A 24,791-nucleotide genomic window follows, 5' to 3' on the forward strand; every position below is an offset into this window, starting at 1 on the left:
AAGAAATATGTCAAGCTAAGTCAACTGACAGTTTAACAAAGGATTTGAAAGTAAATGCTTTGTATATTTGATGTGACATTTTAGCTGTTTTCCCCATCTAATAGCCGGATGATGTTAACAGACTGTGAGGGAAGGGCTATTTCTCTTAGATTAGGATTATGTTAATGTGGCATCACTAACAACATGGCTTAAACACAAAATAACAGTATCAGCAACAATATCAGTAGCATTATTGTTTACCTACAGGCAAATATAAAAAAAAGAAAAAAAAAACCAACATGCAGATGCCTGAGAAACATTCTATTCAGTTTAAGGGCTACAAATAAGTTCTGGTTGAATGTAGTGGAAAAAAAAAGAATTTCTGTAGAGTTCACAGCTTTAGGAGCATGTAGAAACCATGTTTGCCAGGTTAGGAAACAGGTAGCAATGTTTGCTCAATGGGCACTAGACACACATTTATAATTACACTGACCAAAGGCACCACAGACGACAGAACAGAATAAATTATATTTTTTGGGAGAAAACTAGGAAAAGAAAATGAAAAAGACAGTGGTGCAGTGCAAATGAGGTCTTTTCCAAATCTCTGCTACTTTGGGCCTGATAAAGCAAGTCTGATGCAATGTACGCTTATGATCCTGTCATCTGTTACTGTAGTGCAGACTGGAACCATCTTCTTTCATCATCATCATCTTTATTATCATCATCATAATCTTCAGCTTCAGTAGTAGCAGCAAAGCAGAGATGATTCTTATAGGAATGTGATATAGATCACTATAGAAAAAAGAGAGGCACTTAAGTACAAGTGAAATGATTGCAGATGGCTCTCATGGCTTAACTTTTTATCATTTGGGGTGCCAAAGATACATCTGTGCAACAATAATGTAACAGTGTATTAATGTATAATAATGTAATAGTGATATAATAATGTAATGGGCACTCAGTGGTACTCTACACATGCATGACATTTTGGATTGGATTGCATATAGTGTGTATGTAAACATAAGACTGTAGTAGAGTGTACATACAAATACCTCAGTCTTAATCTATAATTGGAATGAATTCAGTCAGACTGGAGAAAATATTCATATGTAAACACAGCCACTGTCCTATGACTTAAGGATATACAGAAACATAGGCATTTATAAACACATTATTAATGGTTTTCAGACACCACCAATAAATAACAGGATAACATTAGAATTTGTATGAAGTTGATATTGACAGCACTGTGGTTTACTGTGGTCCATTTCTACAGACAAAGTGATTTTCAGAATTATACTGATGCATGTCTGTTGACATTTACATGAGTTTTTGATGAGAAACAACAGACCTGTTGATGGAAATCCACGATGCAATCCTGTGGAAGAGGCTAGCAGTTCTGTACAGAAAATATAAAGGCACATTCTCTTTAAGCAGACTCATAGTTTAATTGGTTTATATGAACAGACACTTTAAAGTGACTCACTGATGTAGATTTGGGATCTTGCTGTCCGTCCAGACTGATGCGGATATCAGGAGGCTTTCCCGGAGCTGAAACATCAACAGTCCAAAATGACACACAATGCGACTGACTTATGGCAAAACCACTGAGTACTTCTATAATCTGCTACATTTGGCATTTCTAATTGATATAATAAAAAAAATCTATGTTGTGTAACTCACAGGAATAGCTTCCCCTCCTTTTGCCGCTGACATTGTTAACGCTGTCCTCCAGCCATGCACTGCAGTTAAACGAGCCTTGCTTGTGTAGTGTCCCTGACGACGACAAACTTTCCTACAAGAAACACACACTTATTATTTTTAACAAAAAGCAATATTATGTATACACATACCATAATACATGTGTGGACAGAATAATGCAAGCAATAAGCACTTTAAGCTGCTAGTGTTTATAGCAATTATGTTCCAAAGAGATGCAAAAAGGTCACAAAGTGCTGTTGCATTAGTCAGACCGCTTGATCCTGGGTCATGTTGGGTGGGTCCGGCTTCACTGGGAAACACTGGGTTCAAGGGAGGAACACCCTGGTCAGGGCACCCACCACCCTCAAATAAGGCCACTCATGTCTGTTTAGAAGCCCTGCAGGCCAATAGTAATGCTGAGATTTAAACCCGAATACCAGCGTTGGTGGGTTGGCATTATAGACCACTGTGCCACCCAGCTCCCACCAAGACAGATATTTATTAAAAGTAACAGCATCAGTAAAGTTCACTAACAGAACTTTTGTCCAACCCTGTAAATTTTCTACATGCAAAAAAACAAATCATGCTTTACATAAACACCACAGTTTAAAAAATTACATTATTTGCTTTAATTGGCTGCTATAAGTAAAGAATTATAAGCTGTATGTCTCTCACCATTCCTGTATCATAATCCTCTGTGGCTTCAATCTCAATTTCTTCTACCACACTGGCAAAACTGCTGGAATTCGAAGAGGAGCGTGAGATGTCTTGAGTTTCAGGGATGGAAGGAGCCCTGCAGCACATCACTGAGCTACATAAGTAAACACACATAGGGGCACACAATTACATAATACACATTAGTGGTTACTAACCATGGTCATTTAGTACCATGGATTTTTTCCACTTAAACACACCTGATCCAAATAATCAGCCAATCAGAGGTGGGGTTTGACATTAAACTTAAACTGATAAATCTTGTGTAACCAGTAACTATCTGTTCTGTCATGAATGTAACAAAAGTGTGTAAAACATGACGTTAAAATCCTAACAAATAATAATGAAAAATTTAAGATAATAAACTGTAATACACCTGGGCTATTACAGTTTCTGAATCATTAAATGATATAATGATTCAAACCACCAACATTTAAATGCAAACCTAATCAAAATGAAGTGATTGCTTAAAACAAATCAATGAATTATCAGCTAAAAATCAGGGCAGGCTCACGTCCGGCAGAGAATAACCTCTAGTGAGTCCTACATCCCACCTGTTCTTAGAAACATGGCCTTCAGGTGAGCTCTGGTTGGAGGAGTTTTCTGACCTGGGATCCTGGGATGCGTGCCCACTGTCTGAGGTTTTCTGTGTGTTGGGTGAGTTCTCTCTGCTGTTGCAAATAAACACACACACCATTAGAGGGCAGCAGGAGAATTCCTATTTTTATAGAGTACTATATCTCAAACACTGCACTCCAGGCTCATGTCAAAGCAAAGCTGCAGAGTACTGCTGCTTGTTAGTAGTAAAAGAGTAGACATTTGTTAAAAGCATGCTAACCAATAATAAATCCAGACGAGCTGGTGCAAATAAACCTCTGTCTCTTTCTCTCTATCGCTCTCTTATTTGCAATCAGAAATATTCAAATTTATTGTATTGTATTTTGTGTCATGTCTGCAGAAGCTAAGTTACAGTATATCTACACCTCTGTACAGCTCTTTTTATGCCAATCACTACAGAAATGTGCATCAAGTTTGGACACTCATGTTTTTAAGTGACTTTTGCCCTTCCTATTTATTTAAATGCTTCTAAAGCATGTTTGAAAAGCATAAAGCATAAATCAGTCACATATTAGAGATTAGTTAAGCAAAATCATTAAAAATCCACCACGTATTAATAGTCACACTGCTAATTTTACAGATTAACTAAGGCTACAAGGCCAGGCTGCTGTTTTTAAAGAAATGGTTATGAAAAAAAAAAAATCAAATTCACACAATTTCCTCTTAACCCAAAAGAAGCTATTTGGCCAATTAAGTACTTATTTCATTTTACACGAAAGCTACAAGGCTGGCTTCAGTGCACTGTAAATAATAGTTTTCTTGTGCATAATGTTCTTTGTTACTACGTAGCCACATGTTATTAACTTTTGTACATAGATTTCTATTTTTATATAAAATATTCTAATTATACAGACAAAACAGGCTGTGTCTGTGGGAGGGGTGGACAACTTGCTGCAACTGTGACTCCTGGTTGAGGTGCTGGCAATGAGGGCGATTGTGGTAGGCAGAGATTGCCGGAGTTCACAGACAAATTGGAAAAAATGTTCAAACTGGGTGCAAATAGGAGATATCTGGGAGAAAATGGAAAAAAAAATTGGCAACCACTGACACTTGTGTAACACCCTCTCTGGGAAAGATTTCAACAAAGATCATGAATAATGTGTATTCCCCATCTGGCCTTTCCCTCTTCATACACCAACTGTGGCCAATCATGTTTGTTAAGCTTCCACCCATGTCATTGGCACCGCTAAGACTCAAACAAGACTCTCTGGGGTGGTGGGCTAGCATGCCACACAGCTGTAAGTGTGGATACTGTTAAACATTATGGGTCTCAAAGACCTAGGTTTGATCCTCAGCCTAGTAGCTTAAGTGCAAAAATAAATAAGCATACATTTGGAGTAAGGAGGCTCATGTTTATCTGATTTTAATGAAACCATTTCTTTAAGGACATAATAATCTATAGTGGCATCAGTACTTGAAGGAATCCATGATGAGCCTGCCATTCCTGAGACTGACACTGCGTAGGGACAGACAAAGCACTGTCCTGTCCTTTGACAACAAGGCTGCATTCCTTCAGTGACCACACATACACAAATACACTATCAGAGATGTCTGTTTATACAGTGAAACTAAATATGCACTGTCTTTCTTAACATGCTTCTAGACCAGTTGTGAGGTTGATATGTTCTTAAAAATGTCAATAATTCTCTACTGATTGTACAGAAGCTTGAGGGATTTAAATGATTGCTCACCTTTTCTCCTGAACCTCCTGGATGTTCTCGATGCCGATAGCACTGCTCCTACGAGACGTGAATGGACCAGACTTTTTGCGTGTTGGGCTTCTACCCGGAATTATCAGAGACTGCAGGGGAAACAAATTGCCAACTTAGTTGCGAGCCAACCACATCTAGTAACAGTGGAGAGAATATAAGCATGCACAGTTATGCTTTGCCAGACATATTAACACCTTTGTTGTCCATTTGTTCATAAAACAACATCCTAAAGTTTGGGAATCATCCAAATGGTTGTTTTTTTTTGCAATACCTCTTTAATTAGCAGTGATTCTTCTTTTCTTCCTTCCAATGCATCCTGTCTGGATTTAACATTGACCTTAGCTATATGGCAATGCGTACAATAGGACAGATTTACATTCTGAATGGCTGGCTAAATTAAAGCCAGACTGTTCAAGTGGCCCAATTATCTTAATGTTACATTTCCTTTGTGTAATAGGGTTTGTTTCATGATCTGAAAACAGTGCGACAAAAGTGTGAAAATGTTCTGGCATTTTATGACCATCAGCACAAAGGGAACCTGGTATAAAGCAGCTTTAGAAGCTTGGATAGTTATAAGTAGAAATAAGCAAACTAGCTCATAACCTTAACAAATGTGTCCCAAATGTGTTTTGTCTAAATAATTTAATATACATTTTTAATGCATTTTCTCCCTTTTTCTCCCGATTTTTAGTGCGTCCAGTTTTTTACCTAATTGCGTTATGCTTCCTCTTGACTGGTGCTGACCCCCGCCCCGATTGAGGAGAGCGAACTGACACATGCCCCCTCTGACACGTGCACAGTAGCCGACTGCATCTTTTCACCTGCACGAGGCGAGTTCATATGGGGATCAGCTTTATGCATGGAGAGCCACACCCTGATCAACATTATTCCTCTACTCTGTACAGATGCCATCAATCAGCCAGCGGCTCCCTATCCGGCTCCCTACCCTGTATAGGCGGATGGCAGAGCTTCGATAGGGTGTATTCAAAATGCCAGCTCTGGTGTGCTAGCGTATTTTACTGCTGAATTACCTGAGTGGCCTAATCAAAATTTTTTTTAAAGAAGGGCAGACTGCCATGTCACCCCGTGCAGTGCCCTTTTAGTATGATTTGATATAGCTTGTTTCGATGGGGTAGGGGGGAAGGGTTATACTCCTATACAGGTTGCTTAAAATCCAATACATGATACATTATGGTTTTTGTTTTTTATACTTTTTTAAAACTAAAAGCAATTTTACATCTCTGTTGGCATGATTTGTTCTTACTTTCCAGCTGTTATCATTTTAGAATGCATACTGACATCTTTTAAAAAGTAAGACTGTAATACTCGAATGACGCAGCTGTCTAATGCGCTAGTCTACCATCGCTGAGATCCTAGTTAATGTCAGAGAGTGCGTGTGTTAAATACAGCAGTTTTTGGTCAGGGTAAGGGTCTGTAGCAGTGAAGGAAAGATACAACCGACTAGATTGGAGAAAAAAGGGGAAAAAAATATAAATAGAAATAAAAAAGAAACTATTGATGTGATGCAGAAGTGGCCTTTTGACATCAGGCTGATCCACAGAGATCACTTAAATGTATTCTCCGGATCCTCTGGGCTACAGTGACTGTATCACTGTGAGATGAAAGGACTGTACTCCTGGGCTTCACTGAGTGTGCTTTCACTGAAGGTTCTTTGTTCTTTTAGTGTGCTTACAGGGATTTTACAGCTTTAATTGTATAGCATATATAATGTGACTTAAAAAGCCCTGTTACCATGAGAGTATTAAAAAAAGTCAGAGAAAACTCTGACTCTAAATTTCTGTTTCATATTCCACTTCCTTTTTCTAACTGTATATAAATATAGTGATTGTTTCCATTCCCAAGTGATCGATATGGACTAAATTTAGCTACCCTTAGTAACCTGGGACTTAGTGTATTAAAACAGGCTGTATGGGTGGAACAGGAAACAGTGCAGACCACTCAATCAAGTTGACACTGGAGTGAGAGAATGCAAGCACCACATTTAAAACCCAACTATAACAGAGCTGATTAAAGAGGTACAGTGAAAAACCATAACAGGAATTTAAACACCACAACAGTCGAAGCAGTGCAAACTGAAAATCATTCCGTTGTTGCTACTGCAGTTTTTTTTTATCTAGTCGTATCTAATTATCCAATTATAATTCACCTCCACTGCTGTAGACCTCCACTTCGACCAAGGAAGGTCGCAGGTGTCAAACGCTCCCTCCTCCCCCTCCAACCCAGGTTTATATGGGGATCACGCACTGATCTCTGTTATCCCCTGTCTCATTGTGCAGGCACCATCGATCAGCCAGCAGAGGCCGTAATAGCAGCAGTTATGAAGAAACCCTGTACAGACATACAGCCAATCATGTGTCTGTGTAGATAGCTCATGGCAGTGATAGCTCAGTGGTTAAGGTACTGGACTAGTAAACACAAGGTTGCCGGTTCAAGCCCTGCCATCACCAAGTTGCCACTGTTGGGTCCCTGAGCAAGGCCCTTAACCCTCAATTGCTCATCGTGTTCAGCTCATTGTGTAAGTCGCTTTGGATAAAAGCGTCTGCTAAATGCTGAAAATGTAAATGTAAATGTAATTGTGTAGTCTGTAAGAGCTTGAGATCTCAGCACTGGTGGGCTAGTTGTGCTAGTAGGACTGGTTGTGTATTTAACAATGCTTTTCAACCTGTTTATAACAGTGGTTATTTGAATGACTGTAATCTTCCTGTTATGGCAAACCAGTCTGGTTATATACTTGTGCTGTGGCCACATGACTGGTTGACTGAATAAATACATAAATGAAGACTACAGGTGTTTGTAATAAAGTGGGTTTGGTTAAAATAGGTACCTGTCATTTTTTTCTCAGTACAGGAAAATGTCAAAATTATTTTTTTGCCACTGCTATGAAAAATATGGGTTAAAAAAAAAAAAATTAAAGTACAAGTCATGAAGTACAAGTGAGAAATGCAGAGTGAGGAAAAAAGTGAAGAGTATCATATGAACCTCTTCTATCGTGCCTATCCCTATGGCACTGCCGCGACGTCCATATTTACTGGGACTTTTTCCTGGGACAAGCAATGACTGCAGAGGGCCACACGGACAGCGGGACACATAGAGAGAGAAAGAGAGAGAGGGAGACAATCATGCAGCAGGTCGTTAAATCACATAGAACAGTTTAATATTCTACAGCACAATCAAACAGGAAAGGGTCGTTATGGGGACGACACAGCAGCCAGATGAGATGCCTGAGGAACCAGGGTGGTTACGAAGGCCTGTGAGGGACAAGAGAGCAGAGCTGGGGAAAGGAGGACACACGCCACACTATTAGAGACAGCAGGACGCTGCAGACACACAAATACAAAACAGTTTATTAGCATTAGTTATTGTTTAAAATAACTAATACACGTGCATTACCGTAGTATTACTTAAAGTGTAGCAGAATTATTCAAAAATATATAACTTCAAGGCAGAGCCAGTGTGGTGACCAGAGTGGCACTGGCTTTGCCTGACAACTGACATGCCATCCAGTATGCAACCCCAGCATATGGCTGATAATTTAATTCACTTCTCTGAAAGAAAGGAATTTAATGCAGCACTAATTAGTTTCTGTAGGGAACACAAAAGAATGAAAAGAAGTATTGTTTAGTAAGGACTACATTCAGAGAAGCCAATTTAACATTCATATTCAGACTTGCGATGTGCATGTAAGTGAGCTGTTTTCCAGGAAACCCATTCAGATTATGAATATAATAATCAGTCACTGCAATTCACACCTCACAAATTGTCAGTTTTTTAGAGTAGAGCTCTGGGCATGAGCGCTTTTTTTTATTTTAAAAGTGCCTTAAAACTCTTTAAAAATCCATTAGGAGATGCATTTAAAGCTCTCCAATAAGCAGGCAGCACTGTTGTACCAACAGCAACAGGAATATCATAAATAATCATATTATAGATGTATAATCATACAAATAGATTATTTCCACATTAACGTCATATTGAAAATAAAGAATACTTATTGTCATATATGTATACACATACACACTTTTATTGCAGTGCATTAAAATTATTTTTCCACATACTTTAGCTTGTTAAAACCAAGTTGTAGGGCAGTTGTAGCCTAGCGGTTAGAGTACTGGACTAGTAAACAGAAGGTTGCTGGTTTAAACCCCACCACTGCCAGGTTGCCACTGTTGGGCCCTTGAGCGAGGCCCTTAATCCTCAATTGCTTAGACTGTATTATGTATGCCGCTTTGGAAAAAAGTGTCTGCTAAATGCTGAAAATGTAAATGTAGATTGGGATCAAAGCTCAGACTCTGCCATTATGAGATGCCCCTGCTGTAATTAAGGGCTAATCGCGACAGTTGGCCAAGCTGGGAGTCCTAAACAGTAAGCCAACAAGTGGCATGCCAAAGCAGCACATGCTGATCACTTACATTTCATGTGGTTCTTGTCTCTGCCCACTCTACGTTCATTGGCCCACTGGTTAATTGTGCTCATCTGTTTTCTATTCTGTCTTAATTTATTTTGTTTATTTTTATTCTTATATGTTGGTTAAATGTTTTAATTATGCCATGAATAACAAAGAAACTCTTGGTTTTGGTCAAATAAATCCACACCAATCGTAACCCATACAATCTACAGTAGGTGTCCATTCTGCATTAAAATACCAAACACATGGGTCTAAATGCCCGTGTTTTTGGTTTAAACTCTGGTATTGGCACATAAAACTTAATTCTAAGACAGACTATATATTTTTTTAATTATTATGATGACACATAGTTTTTGGACTTCCAAAAGTGGCTTTGGCTACCCATGTTATTTCTGATATGAGCACTTTGTGGTTAACTACAGGAGTTGAATTTTATTTATTGATTGATTTATTGATTACATTATTGATCTCCACAGAGAAATTGCAGGTATTTGTCAGATGATTCCAAACCATGCATTTATTAATGCAGAGTTAAGGAACCTACTGCAGTGGATTGTTAGCTAAAGGACCACTAACAAAAACCAAGGAACACTGTAATTTCATTTATGATGTTCCTGTAGACAAACATAGGCTGCCAGGACCTTCACAATTTTAGCTTTTTGGCACAAAAGATCTCTAATATTAGAGATGAAGTGAAGTGAAGCAGGCAGGATGATTCTTTGGCTATGAAAGGCCAGGTGAGTCACCCTGCTACATACTGCATACTCAACATCTGCAGCAAGAAAAACAGCTCAGCATCATTCGCTTATGCCTGTGAATAAAACACCAGAACAGCAAAAACTGGCCAACACTTCCACATACACAGAGAGCTCACTCAGCTGGTTGTACTGTATACTACACTTTTAGATGTCAACACATTCACGTACAATTTGCATATGCAAGCCAGAACCATGAAGCCATCCTAAACAAACACAACTGCTTAGCCTTTGGATGAGTAAAAGAGGAAATGGTCTGGCATTTGGCAATGGAGTAAATTCATACCAGGTAAAGATATTCCACATTCAATACTGATTTAAATGCACCCGAGACATTTAAAACAGATTTAAATCACATTTTAGTTCTCGTCCCTAACTACATTTGGCAACCAAAACTTCTCCCTACACGTCATACTGCAAGTAGTCTGTGACTGATGAAATGGCTACGCCCTAAGACACTTAAATGACCAGGTGTAAGCAGAATTGTGTGTGTGTGTGTGTGTGTTGGGCTGATGGTAGTTAATCATAATGCATGTGTTGAATACAGCAGATATGATTGAGCAGGTATAAAGACCTGAGTAATTTGCCAAATCGTTATGCCAAGATGACTGGGTTAAGTTTTCGGAGATACAGCAAGGGCTCCTTACCTCTAAGTGCCTACTGACAATGATCTGAGAATGGACAAGCCATAAACTGCTGACAGCTATGGTATGGATCAACAAATGACAAAACTACAGTTACAAGACAAGCACCTACAATAAGCACACAGGCATTAAAACTGGACATTTAAGTAATGGGAAAGGTCATCATGTACTCCTTACAAGTGTATGTGTTTGCTGGGCTTATGATGTTTCTGAGGCTTCTGTGAGGATGCAGGTGTGTAAGGATGGAAGCAGAAGGGGGTAGAATATTAAGAATGAAGGTGCTAATTGTGGGAATCAGGAAACTTTACTCAGGATGGGGACGTCCTTTGGCTCATGTTATGCCTGGAGTGAGAGTTACTTACTATCGTAGGGATTTTGGGGGTCTCTGGTGAGGGCAGCTGATCGTGGTTGTTGTGGTTTAAACTGCCGCTGGGACTAGAGGAGACTGCATGCTTCTTGATACTAAAACTCATGGCATCCAGGGAGTGGCTCCTGTTGCGGATAACTCGCTACGGGTCAGAGAGAAACACTATGAGCTACGGGCAGAAGTGGAACAGGAACCATGAAGAGAGAAGTGACGGGGAAAAAAAGGCCCTGCTTTGATTTCCAATTAGAAAGGCAGTCCATGATTCAGTGAGAAAGCCTGAGATGGAGATGATAGACAGAATTGTTTGCAGTGATGGAAGGTTGAAGCCAGAAAAATTAATCAGAAGAATATTAATATAATCAAGCAGCCAGGCTAGGTGAATAAGATAAGCTATTAGGTAGTATGATAGGTGCTGACAAAGTCAGTTTAGAAACAGGAGAGATGACAGCAATTAAGCTGTTTTAGAATCATATTAGAATCACAGTGATTACAGTACAATTACCTAAACGTAGCAGTGCAGGCACCAAAGATGATATGCTACATAAACTGTCCGATCTTTACTGATATAAATACAATACTTGGGTTAACTTGGATCACATGACACTATATACATGGCTCTTAATCATTTATGGACTGTTAGAAGTATGGTGCATACATAACTACCATTGGGGAAAACAAGTATTCAGACATTGTTAATGTTTCTGTTATTTAATATACAAACCCCATTTCCAAAAAAATGTGGGTTCTTTTGTAAAATAAAAACTGAAATAAATAAAATCTGTGATTTTGTTGATTCGTTTGCACTGACAAAAATACAAACAAAAGATTTCCAATGTATTTACTGACCAACTTGTGGAGACAGGGGCAAAACAAGAGTAAACAATCACAGAATATAAAACAATCAGGTGAATTGATAAAGGTTGAGGGTATCATGATTGGCAATAAAAGGAGGATCCAGGAGGATTTCATTTCAAGTAGCCAATTCACCATCTTATTGAAGAAGGCAATTTTCTAAAAGGTAGGAGGACACCAAAGTGACTGAGACCATGAAAATAAGTAGGTTCTTAAAAAATCCCACCAGCTGTGTCCTCACATCACCCCTATTTATACACAATTAATTAATAGCTGAGAGGTTTTCTCTCTACTTTCGCTTCACTGCATTCTTGAAGTAATTCGCAAATGCGCTTCTTGCTGGACTTGACTTCATTTATTTCTGTATCACTCCAAATTTGCACATTTTTATTCTGTTTGTCTACCTAATCAATAATGTTCTTTGGGCATATTGGACTACTGCTACAGTGATTTAGGAGAGAGTGGAAGATCAGCTTGTTTAGTGCGATGAACGAATAAACCACAGCATTTACTTAACTGCGTATAGCCAGTGTCTGGATACCTGACCATGAGCTGGTTCAACTTTTGTTCCATTAAATCATTGTTACACCTGCTAGCTATGCGTGAGGTTAAAACATCTTGATTTAATAATTAGAAGAGGTGTCCACATACTTCTGGCACTTTTAATACTTTTATATTGTATATTTAATAACCAAAAACCGGCTGAATACTTGTTTTCCTCCTCTGTAGTCATGCATGTTAATTATTTTACCCTGAGCATTATTAAGGATGGATAACTCAGATCATAGAATGACAGGCATGAGCAAACCAATTTGTATTACTAATTAGGATAATGAAGACTAATCAATGACTGACTTATTGCCTCTGTAAGTCTGTAGAGAACTGATAAATGCTTAACAGATGGAGTCATCTCTTACCTGGCCTCCCATATGTATGCTATGCACTATAGACAACAGACTATAACTAACGGTGTAAGAAAAAAGACATTCCCCCATTCTGATTGCTTCTGTTAGTTATATATTTTTATACTGACTGATTTTAGATCATTAAACAAAGAATGAAATTACACAAAGTACTTTAAATTGGACCTACAAGGTTTTTTTCTTGTTTTAGGGTTTGCCACAGCATCTCTGTTTGTTTAAAGTCTTTAATCTGGCCACTCCAAAGCATTTGTTCATTTCTAGCAATTCATATGTGAGGCATGAACAATTACACCTCAGATTCAGCTTATATACAGATGACCATAACCATAATTCAAAGCTTATTACCTTAACCAAAGCAGATTACCTTAACCAAAGCTTGTACCCTAGTTTAGATTTTGTAGACTCTGATAATTCCTAGTATCTGTTTTCTCTTTTTTTGTTGGGCTGCAAGACCATGGTGAAAAACAATGATACATTTCCGTGCTGTACCATCTCTTTATCTGAAACTGTCACAGAGGAGAGTGCTGAATGTTTCTCCTGTGTTTTTCTTATTTCTTAGTCTTGGAATCATCGTTTTTTTCTGTAGATTATCCTATAGGGCTGGTTAAAGTTGAGCTTGACTGTTCATGGCAGCTGAGTTGGTTCACCATTTAACATTTACATTTTTGGAATTTAGCAGATACCTTTATAAAGAGTGACATTTCCCTACTCTAGTTTAAGTAGACATCAGTCCAAGGATACAAATCTGCTGAAACCCATGCCTATAAAAGCATTTGTGTTTTTGACATTTTGTCTGTGGGAATTTATGGCCATTTAGTCGAAGAGTATTTTTGAAGTCGGGCACTGGTGATGGACAAGACGGACTGGTTTGCAATCAACAGGTCGATTTATCCTAAAGATGGGGCTGAGCTTAGTGGTATGGGCAGACCTTTGGCATTCCTTTACACCAATCATGAATGGGTAGAAGATTTTTGACAGAACTTTAACTTAAGTGATTAGTAAAAAGGTCTTTAATCGTCTTTTGAAGACAGTGAGAGACTCAGATGTTTGAAAGGACAGGAAAAGTTCATTCCACCACTTGGGTGCTAGTACAGAGAAAAGCCTTGATGCCTGTCTTCCTTTAATTCTGGGTGGAGGATCAAGACGAGCCAGATCAGACATAGCCTGGAGGTTGTGTGGTACAGAGCAGGGTTTTATGACTTCTCAAATGTAGCCTGGGGCTTGTTTTTTTTTTTGGCTTATTATTAACTATTAAACTTACACAAAACTGTCAAAGTCGCTTCAGACGCTGGGTTCAGTTAAAAGATAAAAGGCTCTGAACTTTATTTCAAAGTTTATATCAAACGTGGGCAGAAATCCGGATCAAATGCATCTCAATGTTCACAACCTTTCATTTTATACTGTTTCTAAGGGCATGAGGTAATCACCACTTCTTTTTTTCTTTCCAATCCTCAGGTTAGACACTGTTATATTCAAGTAGTTTCTACACATCATTATTTAGAAATGATTTATTAATATGTCCAAGCAGTGGATGTTTACTTTTTTTTAAAAAGATCACTGACCTCATCTGTGCCTTGCACTGTTCTGCACCACCAGGCACAGACTACATCCTGACTTTTAAGCTTTTACGTACAAAGGTAGTGGAATTTTCCATTCTAGGCCCAATGTTCTGATACTTTTATTTCTAAGCTTCACTTCTTGTAATAAAAGATTTATAATATTCTCTTAATTACCAGATTTTTCTAAATACTACATCAGTTTTAAACTGAATGGGCATCTACAGGCAGAATTAAATTTAGTAAACAGGTTAAATGATTAACTAAGAAAGTAAATATTGTTTTGAACAATGGTAATATGTATAATATGTATTGTTGTACAAAATATATTGTGTTTCAACCTAAGTTTACTTTAAGTAACTGTTTAATGACCTGAAATAATTCAGTGAGGCAAATATGCAATAACAAAGACGATTAGTAAGAGGGGAAATTACTTTTTCACACCTGTATGCACATTACACACCTAAACTAACAAAAAAACTGTTTTATTTATAGGGTATAAACTAGTCTGACCAATAAAAATGCTATCAATGACATACAAAAACAGATGAAGAATCAGCATCACAGCTTCACAGACCACCAAGCTCACCCACACCGATCCACAGTCCCACACAGAAGCAGTGAATTGTATTCTTAAGCCAGACCCAGCCACCAAATAATCTGTACCAATCCTCTAGATTATGATTATGAGCTCTTTAAAAGACTGCAAGCTAGAAATCTTTGGAATTACCTTAAAGGATTCGAAGAAGCCCCCTCCTCCTCCTCCTCCGTTCTCCAGCTTCTCCTCATCGCCACCAATCCCCATCATGGCTTGACTGTTGGCATGTAATTCTTCATACAGCGTCTCCAAAAGAGCCCCCCGGGTGCGCTCCTGCAACACCAGTCACAAATAATTACAGTACCCAACATGGACAAAAGTATACAGACACTTCACCATGAGCCTATATATTGTGCCTATAACAGCAGTTTCTGGAATTGTGTCTGTGGGAATTTATGGACATTTAGTCAAAGAACATTTTTGAAGTCAGGCAATTAACATTTCAATTTATCCTAAAGATGTGTCTGAGCTTAGGTGTCTGGGCAGGCCACTGGCATTCCTTTACACCAATCATGAATGGGTACCGGCCTTCATAACTGTTGCCACATTGTTGAAAGCAAATAATTTATTTTCTATAAATAATTTTAGAAATAGGTGTGTCTAAAATACCCGGACACTCTGGCCATGAAGTGTTAATCTTACTGATTACTTTTCAGCTTTTATATATGACCAACTCACCTCCAGCCTGGCAAACTTCTCTGCTTTGTAGCACGCGTACTCTGCATTTATCATCTTTGTGTATAAGAACTCGTGCAATTCGGGTCCCTAACAGAGTTAGAAAATGCAAATTTAGTTTGACTGACAATGTAAAATCATACATACTATGCATACACTGGGACTTACTTTTCTAAATACGGCAGGATCAGGCAGGGCTGGTCCAAAGAATGGGACATCATCTCGTGCTGTTACTGACACCTACACAATTAAAGTTCAATTAAAGAATGCTGATTAGCACATGCTCATTTTGTAGAGCAGAATATCTCACACTATTTCATTTAGAGCCTCTATATTCTGAAACATTGGGTCTGTTGACAACCTAGTGAGCTTTCTACAGTATATAGGGTAAGGGCCTTGCTCAAGAGTCCAACAGTAGCAACCTGGCAGTGGCGGGACTTAACCCAGCTACCTTTCGATTACTAGTCCAGTACCTTAACCACCAGGCTACAACTGCCTTGGTCTAAGTAGTGGGTCTTAATAATCTGCCTTATAAGTTTAATGTCTTATGAGAATCCTTTCTACTTAGGCAGCTGCCTCGGTAGGAAGTAGGCATCAAGGCAGCTCACTAGGTTTTCAGACAGACCCATAATAGATCATAGCATTTTAAAAAACATTGACTTGCTTGAACCAAAGATCTGGTGTTTGAGAAGCAATAATACCAGAGTCGTCTATAGCAAAGAGTAGTGGTATATAGTCATAAAAGTGCATAATAACACATCAAAATGTTTCTGTAATTAAATATGTGGTACCTTGTAGAGCACATTTTCAGTACAGGCGTTCTCCACCTGCACCACAATGTAGGCGTGTAAGAAGTTGGATGCAATCATGTCTGGCACGAAGGGAGTGTTTTCCTCTTGAAACACAATAGCTACAATGTCATTTCCTATATGTCTCTTTCTCTGCAGCTGTAGCCCAAAAGAGAGAAACACAGAAACATATTATGTCATAATTTGTTTAGCTCCCTGAATGTTTTTTTCCCCTCATATTTGCACTGTTTTTAATTTCTACAACTGCTAAATGTGTTTTTAATTAAGCAGATATTATTATGGAACAATGAAAGGAATTATGTAAACCAAAAGTATAATATTGACAAATGATATTTATGATGCGGCACGCTGGCTCAGTGGGTAGCACTGATGCCTCAGAGCAAGAAGGTCCTGGGTTCGATTCCCAGGTGGATTGATCTTGGGTTGTTTCTGTGTGGAGTAAGGATGTATTCCCGTGTCTGCATGGGTTTCCTCCGGGAGCTTTGATTACCTCCCACAGTCCAAAGACATGCAGTCAGGTTAAATGGAGATACTAAAATTACCCTTAGATGTGTGTGTGTTAAGGTGTGAATGTGCTGCGCCCATTGAGAGCTGGGATAGACTCCAGCACCTTTCATCCTGATTAGGATAGGGCGCTTAGAAAATGAGTGAGTGATATGTAATTATTGTATACAAGGCCATAGCCATGAATTTAACACTGGGGGGGCAACCCTTTAGGTAGGGGGTTTATTTATAGAGTTGGTTAAATCAATAGTCTTTTTTGACCCTTGATTACTCTTGTTTTCAATAAAATGCAATAAAATATCACCAAATGTCACGGGGCTTGTATAAATGATGCTTAGCGGATTAGAGCCAACGCAACACTGATCATGTGACTCAGACTCGGCCGGGACGGACTGTGTGGTTTGATATAAATTCTGTGGAAAAGGACAAATGATTGAGTAGCCGAATTTAATTTAAAAAGCTGAACAAATGCTGAGTTGTATGAGTATAGAGGTGGATGAACAATGGGGTTTACATTGGAATATTGGGGCGTGGAATTTTACAGTTTATAATCTTCCTTATTTAGACCTCACACAATGTTCCCCCTATGTGTTAACTGGCAGCAGCTGCTGCTGCTTTTTTGTTTGGATAAGCATGTGTATAAAAACAGATTCCCTGAGGAGTGATATCCATAAAAAACACTGTTCCTCAGGGAGAGGTTTCAGCAGTAAGAGGAAGAAGCTTGATAAAGGTCACTTTGTGGAGGGCGTCATCTGCCAGAGCAGCAGCAGCAGCAGCAGCAGTGGTATGTTCAGGGGCAGGACATGTGTGAGTGACCTGCCATTCATGCCTGTCTCATCCGAGCCAACAGACCATCCATCATCTTAAATAAGACCCAGACTGACTAAATGGGAGCAACCTTGCTTCTTAATAAACTGATAACTGACAGACCATTTAGTGAGCAATAAAAAAGCATTACGCGGCACAGATGTTCGGTGAAGGTGTGACACGGTTGATCGTACCTGCTGTGTGTCTCCCTCAGTGTAGGGGAGCTTGGTGGACACATGGAACATGACTTCTTTATTATGAAAGTTGGAGTAGATTGATTCTGTGCCTGTCTGCCCATGGGTCACATCCAATCCACCTCGAAATCTAAAATAAACAAAAGTAAAGCCATCTTAAAGCAAACTGGCATTTCTAAAGACCAGACACATTAAAGATAGTGAAGATGAACAATTTATTTTATTGTCTGTTTTACCACCAGTTTACCCTATTAAGAGTCGAAGTGGGTCCAATCTACTGGTCCAAATGTAGGAAACCCCCCCAGACAGGCTTTTGACATGCAAGCCATTAATCCTGCCAATCTAGATGTATCTGATTCCCCACCCTGACCAAGGAGAGCCAAAGATTATCCTGCACCCTGTCTGACACTCACACAGTCATTGATTACTTCTTTTTACTCGCCAGAGACAAGACCAGCCAACAGACCCTACAGCTGCAGCAGCAATCCGGTCCCCATTTCACCTTTTCTCTCCCTCAGACACAGCCAATTGTGCTTGTATGGGCACCTGGCTGTTCGATAGCACAGAGACTTGACCCAGTGTTTGAAAAGCCCTGGTCTACAGTAATTTTCACTAGAATGCTGTAAGTATAAGGGTAATCTAGGACAGTAAAATGCCTTTATTTGTCATATATACATATACCTGTCTACAGTACAGTGAATTCTTTATTCGCACATCCTTCTTTGGAAGTTATTGTTCGGCTCGCCCTTGGAGCTGAGAGGGTTAAGCGCCTTGATAGGGGCTCAAGAGTGGCTGCATGGCAGAGCTGAGATTCAATACCTACAACCTTCTAATTGTGACCCCACTAGGCTACCAGTGTCCTAGTAGCCACTGTACTGGCACAACTGTCCTATACCAAATAACAATACTAGCATAAGAATGCCAATATCTCAAGAACTTCAGAGGGTAGCCATGTGGCTGGTACAATAAATAACTTACCCTTTAAAGTCGTGAAGCACAACTTTTTGTCCCAGAAATTCTAAAAACTCCATGAAAGCTGGGCTCTCCTCATTATTTCCAAACAGCTCCTCCTCTACAGTCTGCAACAATAAAGACAAAAATACAACAATATTGTACACAATATGTACATAATATTTTGGCCTTACAAAGGAAATATAGACGGTAATTTCATTAAAATAAAAATGTATTTTCTAATCCAGCTACTGCTAGACAACAAGACGCTTAATATTTAAATACTAAACACAGGCACAGGCACACAGTGACATTAGAAAAACCTACAGGGCTGGTTCATTAGGATTTCCTATGGGCTAATTAGCCTGACGAAATGCTAATAGGTCCTGAATAAACATAGACTTTCATTTGTTGAGGCTGTGCGTGGTAAGTGTGCAGATGTGAACGGTGCTGTCTTGATGGCACGACAAGGTGCAGGTCAGACACGTGATGAGTTTAGTAGAGTGGAACAGAGCACCGAGTACATTTCATATGTGTTTTGACAGGCATGATGAGTCTCTTTGTGTAGTGCATCTCCTCTGCTATGCTAATGCCACTAGTGACGGTCTCTAGTGGGTACTCTTTGCGTCTACCCACCGCTCCTCCAATCCATCTTAAGGATCAAGGAGCTGAAACTGTGCCAGATGAGCCCTCTGTACCAGGAGCCCACTTTTCCGAGCTCTAGGTGAACAATAGCATCTTAATTTCAAGGGAAGCAGAAGTGAAAGCTACGATTTACAGCTACGATTAGGATGTGGATTTTTCACCACCAGGAACGTTATTTTTTAAGTGGATGACAAACCTGGGTGGTATTTTAAGGTTTTGAGAGATTTGAAATAGGCAAATGTAACTTTGTAATTGTCACTCACCTGTCCGAACTTCTGATATATCACCCCAAACTTAAAGTTGTTACTAATCACATGCTCATCAAACGTGACAATAAGCCTTGAAGCCTGTGAGGGGAAAAGAAAGAAAATAACCATCAGCTATACATTCTGTATAGTATAAAGTATTTGCACACCTGACCATAAGCTTGTTGGAAATCCCATTTCTAAACTGTAGAGATGATTAAAGAATTACCCTCCTTACATCTACAAAATTGGAGTGTGTGTAAACAGATGTGTCCGTTTACTCAAAGAGTAGAGTGAGGACAGTCTGTCTGAAAACCTAGTTATCTCTCATAGACGCATTTTACGTCATCCTACGTAAGAAAACAAAGGCTGTCTGAATTCTTAGATACCTTAAAATGCTGCCTACTGAGACACCTTAATTCTGAGTGATAATCTGACTGGATTATAAAGGAGCATCCAATGTTTCCTTAGTGGTGAAGATAATCCCAGCATTCAACTTTTCTCACAAAAAAATTATAAATACTGCCAGATCAATAAGAATTTAAAATAATTTGTATAAAGATGTACAAGTGTAATTTATTTGCAAATTTGGGCTTGTCTGTGACAATGTAATCGTTGCTGGTACACAGAAGAAGATGTTAGCTGGCAAGGTAGGCTGTGTCGTCTTAGTCGCTGTCTAAGTAGTGCGTCTAAATAATCTGCCTTATAAGTTCAATGTCAGAATCCTCTCTACTTAGGCAGCTGCCTATGTAGGCAGTATGCAGCAAGGCAGCTCGATAGGTTTTCAGACAGACCCAAGATGTTCAACAAGCATAAAGAATGATGACATCTTATTGCCACCTTGGCCATGTAATGTGTCCTTGGCATGTCAGGTGACTGTGTGATTGTACTAAGATGCAAAGACAGACTGCTGATCGAAGACTAAAGGCGCATGTGATAAAGACCTACATACCTTTGGGTACAGCACTGGGAAAAAGCGATCTACGTTGACCTCCTCACACACGAGCTGGAAATAAGAAAACGAGAACAGCCGCTGATTGATTTTTCTCTTTTGTTCTGTGTGTTTGCAGTAAAAGTCAATTGTGTATCCGACGCTCTTTTGTCAGAGCTGCCGAGACGAGTCTCACAGGGACTGAAGCTATCAGTCACGTTCGTCAGGATAAATCATGATAAATGACAATGGAAGAAAATAACAGTGCTGACTCCTGCACCTCCCCGACTGCTACACACTCACCTTGGCCATCTGGATAACGTTAGGAAATTCAGTCAGGCATGAAATCGGAATCACGTCGTGATACGTCTTCTGTTTGGTCCTGGAAAATAGAGAAAACATCTAGTAAAAGGTCTGCAGTGCTTATTAAAGTCAAACTGTATATGATTTACCACTGTTTAAAGCTTCAATCCTTTTATTATTGTCTCTTTATTATTGTGCTCATGCAAATTTTTGTTTTGTTTTAGTTTTGAGCATAGTTTCACCTTATTTTTTAAAATATTAACCTAATTCAGTGACTTTCTGTAGCTCAACTGCAAACCATCAGCCATGGGGTTTAAATTTTGGTTAAAACTGTGTATTACAATCAAATAGTGACCCACTCATTTCAAATGTTATAGATGGAATGACTTTTTTGAACATTAAAATATGTATAGCGTTCCAAAAATTCAAGGCTGTGCCAAAGAACCCACAAATTTGGCTGACTTCCATGTTGCTAGGGACCATGCTCAATGGTCGGAAGACATGAAAGTCAAGCTTGTTAGCACCAATCACAAGAGGTATGCTTGGTGAAGACACAAATATAGCCATGCAGAAAAGTACCTCATCCCATTTCCAAAGATTGATGATGGATCTATGATGTCCAGAGGCCCTGGGCAACTTTGAATATATGGTATTATGGATCATGGCATCAGTACAAATACAAAACAAAACCTGACTGCTTCAGCCAGTATGTTTAAGCAAGGCTGTGGCTGGATCTTACAGGACCATGAGTCCAGTTTAAAATCAACACAAAAATGGGTCACTGACCACAGAGGGAAAAACTCTGAGCTCTGAGGCCACACAATGTACTAAATGAAGATATGCAAATTTCAGAATAGAAAATAAATGTTAAGATTTAGGTTTTCTAACTATCTTTCAATCGTTGTTCTTTTAATAAAGATTAATATTTGATAATATTCTGAATAAAGTTAAATAATTAATGTTTTTTTTCACATGTCTGTTGTCTCCCAGGGTGCATTGACCCCATTTGTAGCTAAATATAAGCAAATGTATAAAAACTAAGAATGCTGATCGGTTGTTGAACTGATAACCAACAAATTAGTAACTGTTCAATTAATGCTGTTGCTAAAATGTCATTTCAGTTTCTTTTTATAAGAGCTGAGGCTTGATTTGAACTGAGAAATAAGTTGTGTGCATGGAGACAGACTTAAGCTAAGGCTGACTCACTCTCAGCAATTCGACACCCTCAGCGCACATGCTGTTACGCTGACGTGCGTGTTGATAGTGTCATATTTCACTGACCTTGCATGTCTGATGAACAGAAAATACAATTATGTATTTACATGGTTTGATCACAAACTAAGAAACGACTGATTTTAAGTCTTGTGTTTTGACTGCATTGCTCTTTGGGGTACCAGAGACCCCAGTATTTAAAAAAAAATTGGCTGTTCTCTTTAAAAAAGACAAATTTCAAAGCATAAATCCGATTTGGGCTCGCCCCATGTATTAGATGTGGGCAAATTGAGTTTATAATTGAGGGTGCTGTACCGTAATGCGTCTGGAGAGAATACTGTCAGGAGAGAAGTACGTGATTGAAGGGGGATATTATTTTCTCTTTGATGACACATGGTTTCTAGAGAATAAATCCCTCCATGTCAGAAACAATCTTCACTTTAATGAAAGTGTTTTTCCAGCCGGAAAAGTGGGGGAGGACAATCTTTGTCGAATACCAAGCTCTCGTTGCCTGACTTGGAAATCCGGTGGGTATAAGGTACTTGGAGAGGTGACAAGCCGTACCTGAGCATCAGACGGAGGTGCTCCTGGTCCCCAATCACTTCATATTTAACAGAGAAGACCAGGTGGCCTAGTGCGCTGTCCAGTGTGTAGTAATTGAAGTGCTCCTAATGACAGGGCAGAAAGCAGGAGTGTGAGAGCACATTCATCTTCACCCTTCAAAACACACACACACACACACACACACACACACACACACACAAACACAGGTTTCTGCTCCAAGGCTACAGCACGACCCATCCTCACACACTGAACTCCTCCATTATGAAGAGTTTTATTAGATTTAAACACATTGTGCTAATATGAAGGACAAACTAATACATCTTCATTAGAACTAAACTCTAAGATCAGTCACTAGGTCACATTATGTAAAAGACTTGGATGTCCAAGCAGAAAAAAGACACGTATAAACCCGCTTGGTGCGACACTAGACATCTGTCTTTCTGTAGTAAAATGAATTTTCCCATTCCCTACAGGAAAGGCTTTTGTTCAAATGCAAATACCATTGCATGAATGCAAAGTACAGGCGACCAAATAAAAAGCCAGTTCAAGCAGCCTATGCAACATTCAGGACTGAAGAGAGCTGGTGCTGTGCCATGCAAAGGTCAAACTCATCATAAAAAGGAAAAAAGCTGCAAACACAGGTGAAAGCCAAATTCAAATCATTTAAAGTGTCTTGCAAACCATGTTTAAGCACTTTAACATAAGATAAAAAAGTGTTATAATGTCTTATGAGAAAGTCTATAAATTAATGACAATACACTCTTTAAAAGGCCAGAAACATGTTATCACATAAAACCCAATATACCCTAAAGTTGCATCAGAGTGACAGAAAATAAAGGTGACCAAGATCTAAAAGCAGCACAACTATACCTCACCACTCAAAAAACCTAAAGTCATTTGTTTTCGTTTTGGTCTTAGATTACAGATACTGGTCTCACCTTGCCCATAAAGTGTTTTCGGTAGATCATGGCTGTAGTGTTGCACTCCAGCTTCATGTGGGACGTAGGCGACGGCAGCTGATCCGAACCATTTCCACTGGTCAGCTCGTGGTTGGTACCTTCAATCCAGTAACCACCAAACTGAGGAAGCAGAATCAGAGGGAAGGGGCTCTTTCTGCCCAAAACCTGACCAAGAAAGCAGAGATAAAGCTGTGAAGTCAGAAAACAGGAGTGAAAACTGTATAAATGTGATAGGTTGTGGATTAACTGGTTGTACTTTACCTCATGGACACTGGGGTAAGGAATGTAGTCTTCCTCTGTCTATAAAAAGATGAAGTACATATATTATATTTCATTGTAATAAAGAAAAGTAGTTAAAATGCTACTTTTTTTTACTTTGTTCAGGTAAAATGTGGCGTAAATCTAGCCAATAACTGAACACAGTTAATTCCTTTTGAAATACTAGTGTAATTTTATAAATTACTTTTTTTAACTGACTCTTTTAAATGAATCATTTAAAATAGTTTACAAACCTATTGTAACAGCCTCCACTGAAGGCTTTCAAAAGATTTTGGTTTTGCCTGTTTTCAGGCAAGGGAGCATTTATAAGATCAAGCACTGATATAGAACAAGAAAACCTGATGTGCAATTCATCCCAATAGATGTTTAATCAGAATACACTTTGGGCTTACTAGCCTAGTGTGGGCTTACTAACTGGTGTTCTTTCAGATGAAACCCATCAAATCCAAATCCTGACTTTATGGATCTCAGACTTTTTGTACACAAGAACACAGTCATGCTGAAACAAAAACGGGCCAAACTGTTGCCGCAAAGTTTACAGCATATGATTTTATGTATATATTGTACATAGAAATAAGCACTGACAGTCTATTTAAAATCATTTTAGACACAGTGGTCACAGATAAGAGCTCAACTCTCAGCACCTCATTTGACTGCAACTCTATTAGTGCCTGAGAGACAAGTTATCCTGTCTAAACACAGAGCTTATCAGATGTCTGATAACTGGCATATAGTTTGCGGCTTGGACATAATGGGGCCTGTGTGACACTTGCATAAAGCATAAAGATTGAAAAACTGAACGCACTTTGAGAGGTGGAGGAACAGAACAACGCTGTTCATCCATTCTGTTGCTCTGAAACATACAGATAAA

At 39.0% G+C, this 24,791-nt stretch overlaps 1 protein-coding gene across 3 annotated transcripts in view; it reads right to left on the reverse strand.

Moving 5' to 3' along the window:
* The window catches only part of rap1gapa (RAP1 GTPase activating protein a), an 85,224-nt gene continuing 60,433 nt past the window's right edge, over nt 1-24,791 (reverse strand). For 2 of the 3 annotated variants that reach the window (XM_063016116.1, XM_063016117.1), the window contains 21 exons: nt 24,726-24,773; nt 23,903-23,941; nt 23,621-23,806; nt 22,683-22,786; nt 20,907-20,985; nt 20,625-20,678; nt 19,691-19,774; nt 18,810-18,910; nt 17,832-17,961; nt 16,309-16,464; nt 15,686-15,757; nt 15,521-15,607; nt 14,975-15,115; nt 7,725-7,802; nt 4,704-4,813; nt 2,949-3,065; nt 2,356-2,491; nt 1,663-1,774; nt 1,466-1,530; nt 1,331-1,378; nt 1-771 (listed from right to left, as the gene is read on the reverse strand). In XM_063016116.1, the coding sequence (XP_062872186.1) occupies nt 1,370-1,378; nt 1,466-1,530; nt 1,663-1,774; nt 2,356-2,491; nt 2,949-3,065; nt 4,704-4,813; nt 7,725-7,802; nt 14,975-15,115; nt 15,521-15,607; nt 15,686-15,757; nt 16,309-16,464; nt 17,832-17,961; nt 18,810-18,910; nt 19,691-19,774; nt 20,625-20,678; nt 20,907-20,985; nt 22,683-22,786; nt 23,621-23,806; nt 23,903-23,941; nt 24,726-24,773 (1,908 nt within the window). In that variant the 3' untranslated portion in view covers nt 1-771; nt 1,331-1,369. Of the gene's footprint in view, nt 772-1,330; nt 1,379-1,465; nt 1,531-1,662; nt 1,775-2,355; nt 2,492-2,948; nt 3,066-4,703; nt 4,814-7,724; nt 7,803-10,908; nt 11,056-14,974; nt 15,116-15,520; nt 15,608-15,685; nt 15,758-16,308; nt 16,465-17,831; nt 17,962-18,809; nt 18,911-19,690; nt 19,775-20,624; nt 20,679-20,906; nt 20,986-22,682; nt 22,787-23,620; nt 23,807-23,902; nt 23,942-24,725; nt 24,774-24,791 lie in introns of all 3 variants that reach the window. The other variant, XM_063016119.1, reaches the window with a different exon arrangement.

This window comes from Trichomycterus rosablanca, chromosome 19, assembly GCF_030014385.1.
Source record: "Trichomycterus rosablanca isolate fTriRos1 chromosome 19, fTriRos1.hap1, whole genome shotgun sequence".
NCBI lineage: Eukaryota > Metazoa > Chordata > Actinopteri > Siluriformes > Trichomycteridae > Trichomycterus > Trichomycterus rosablanca.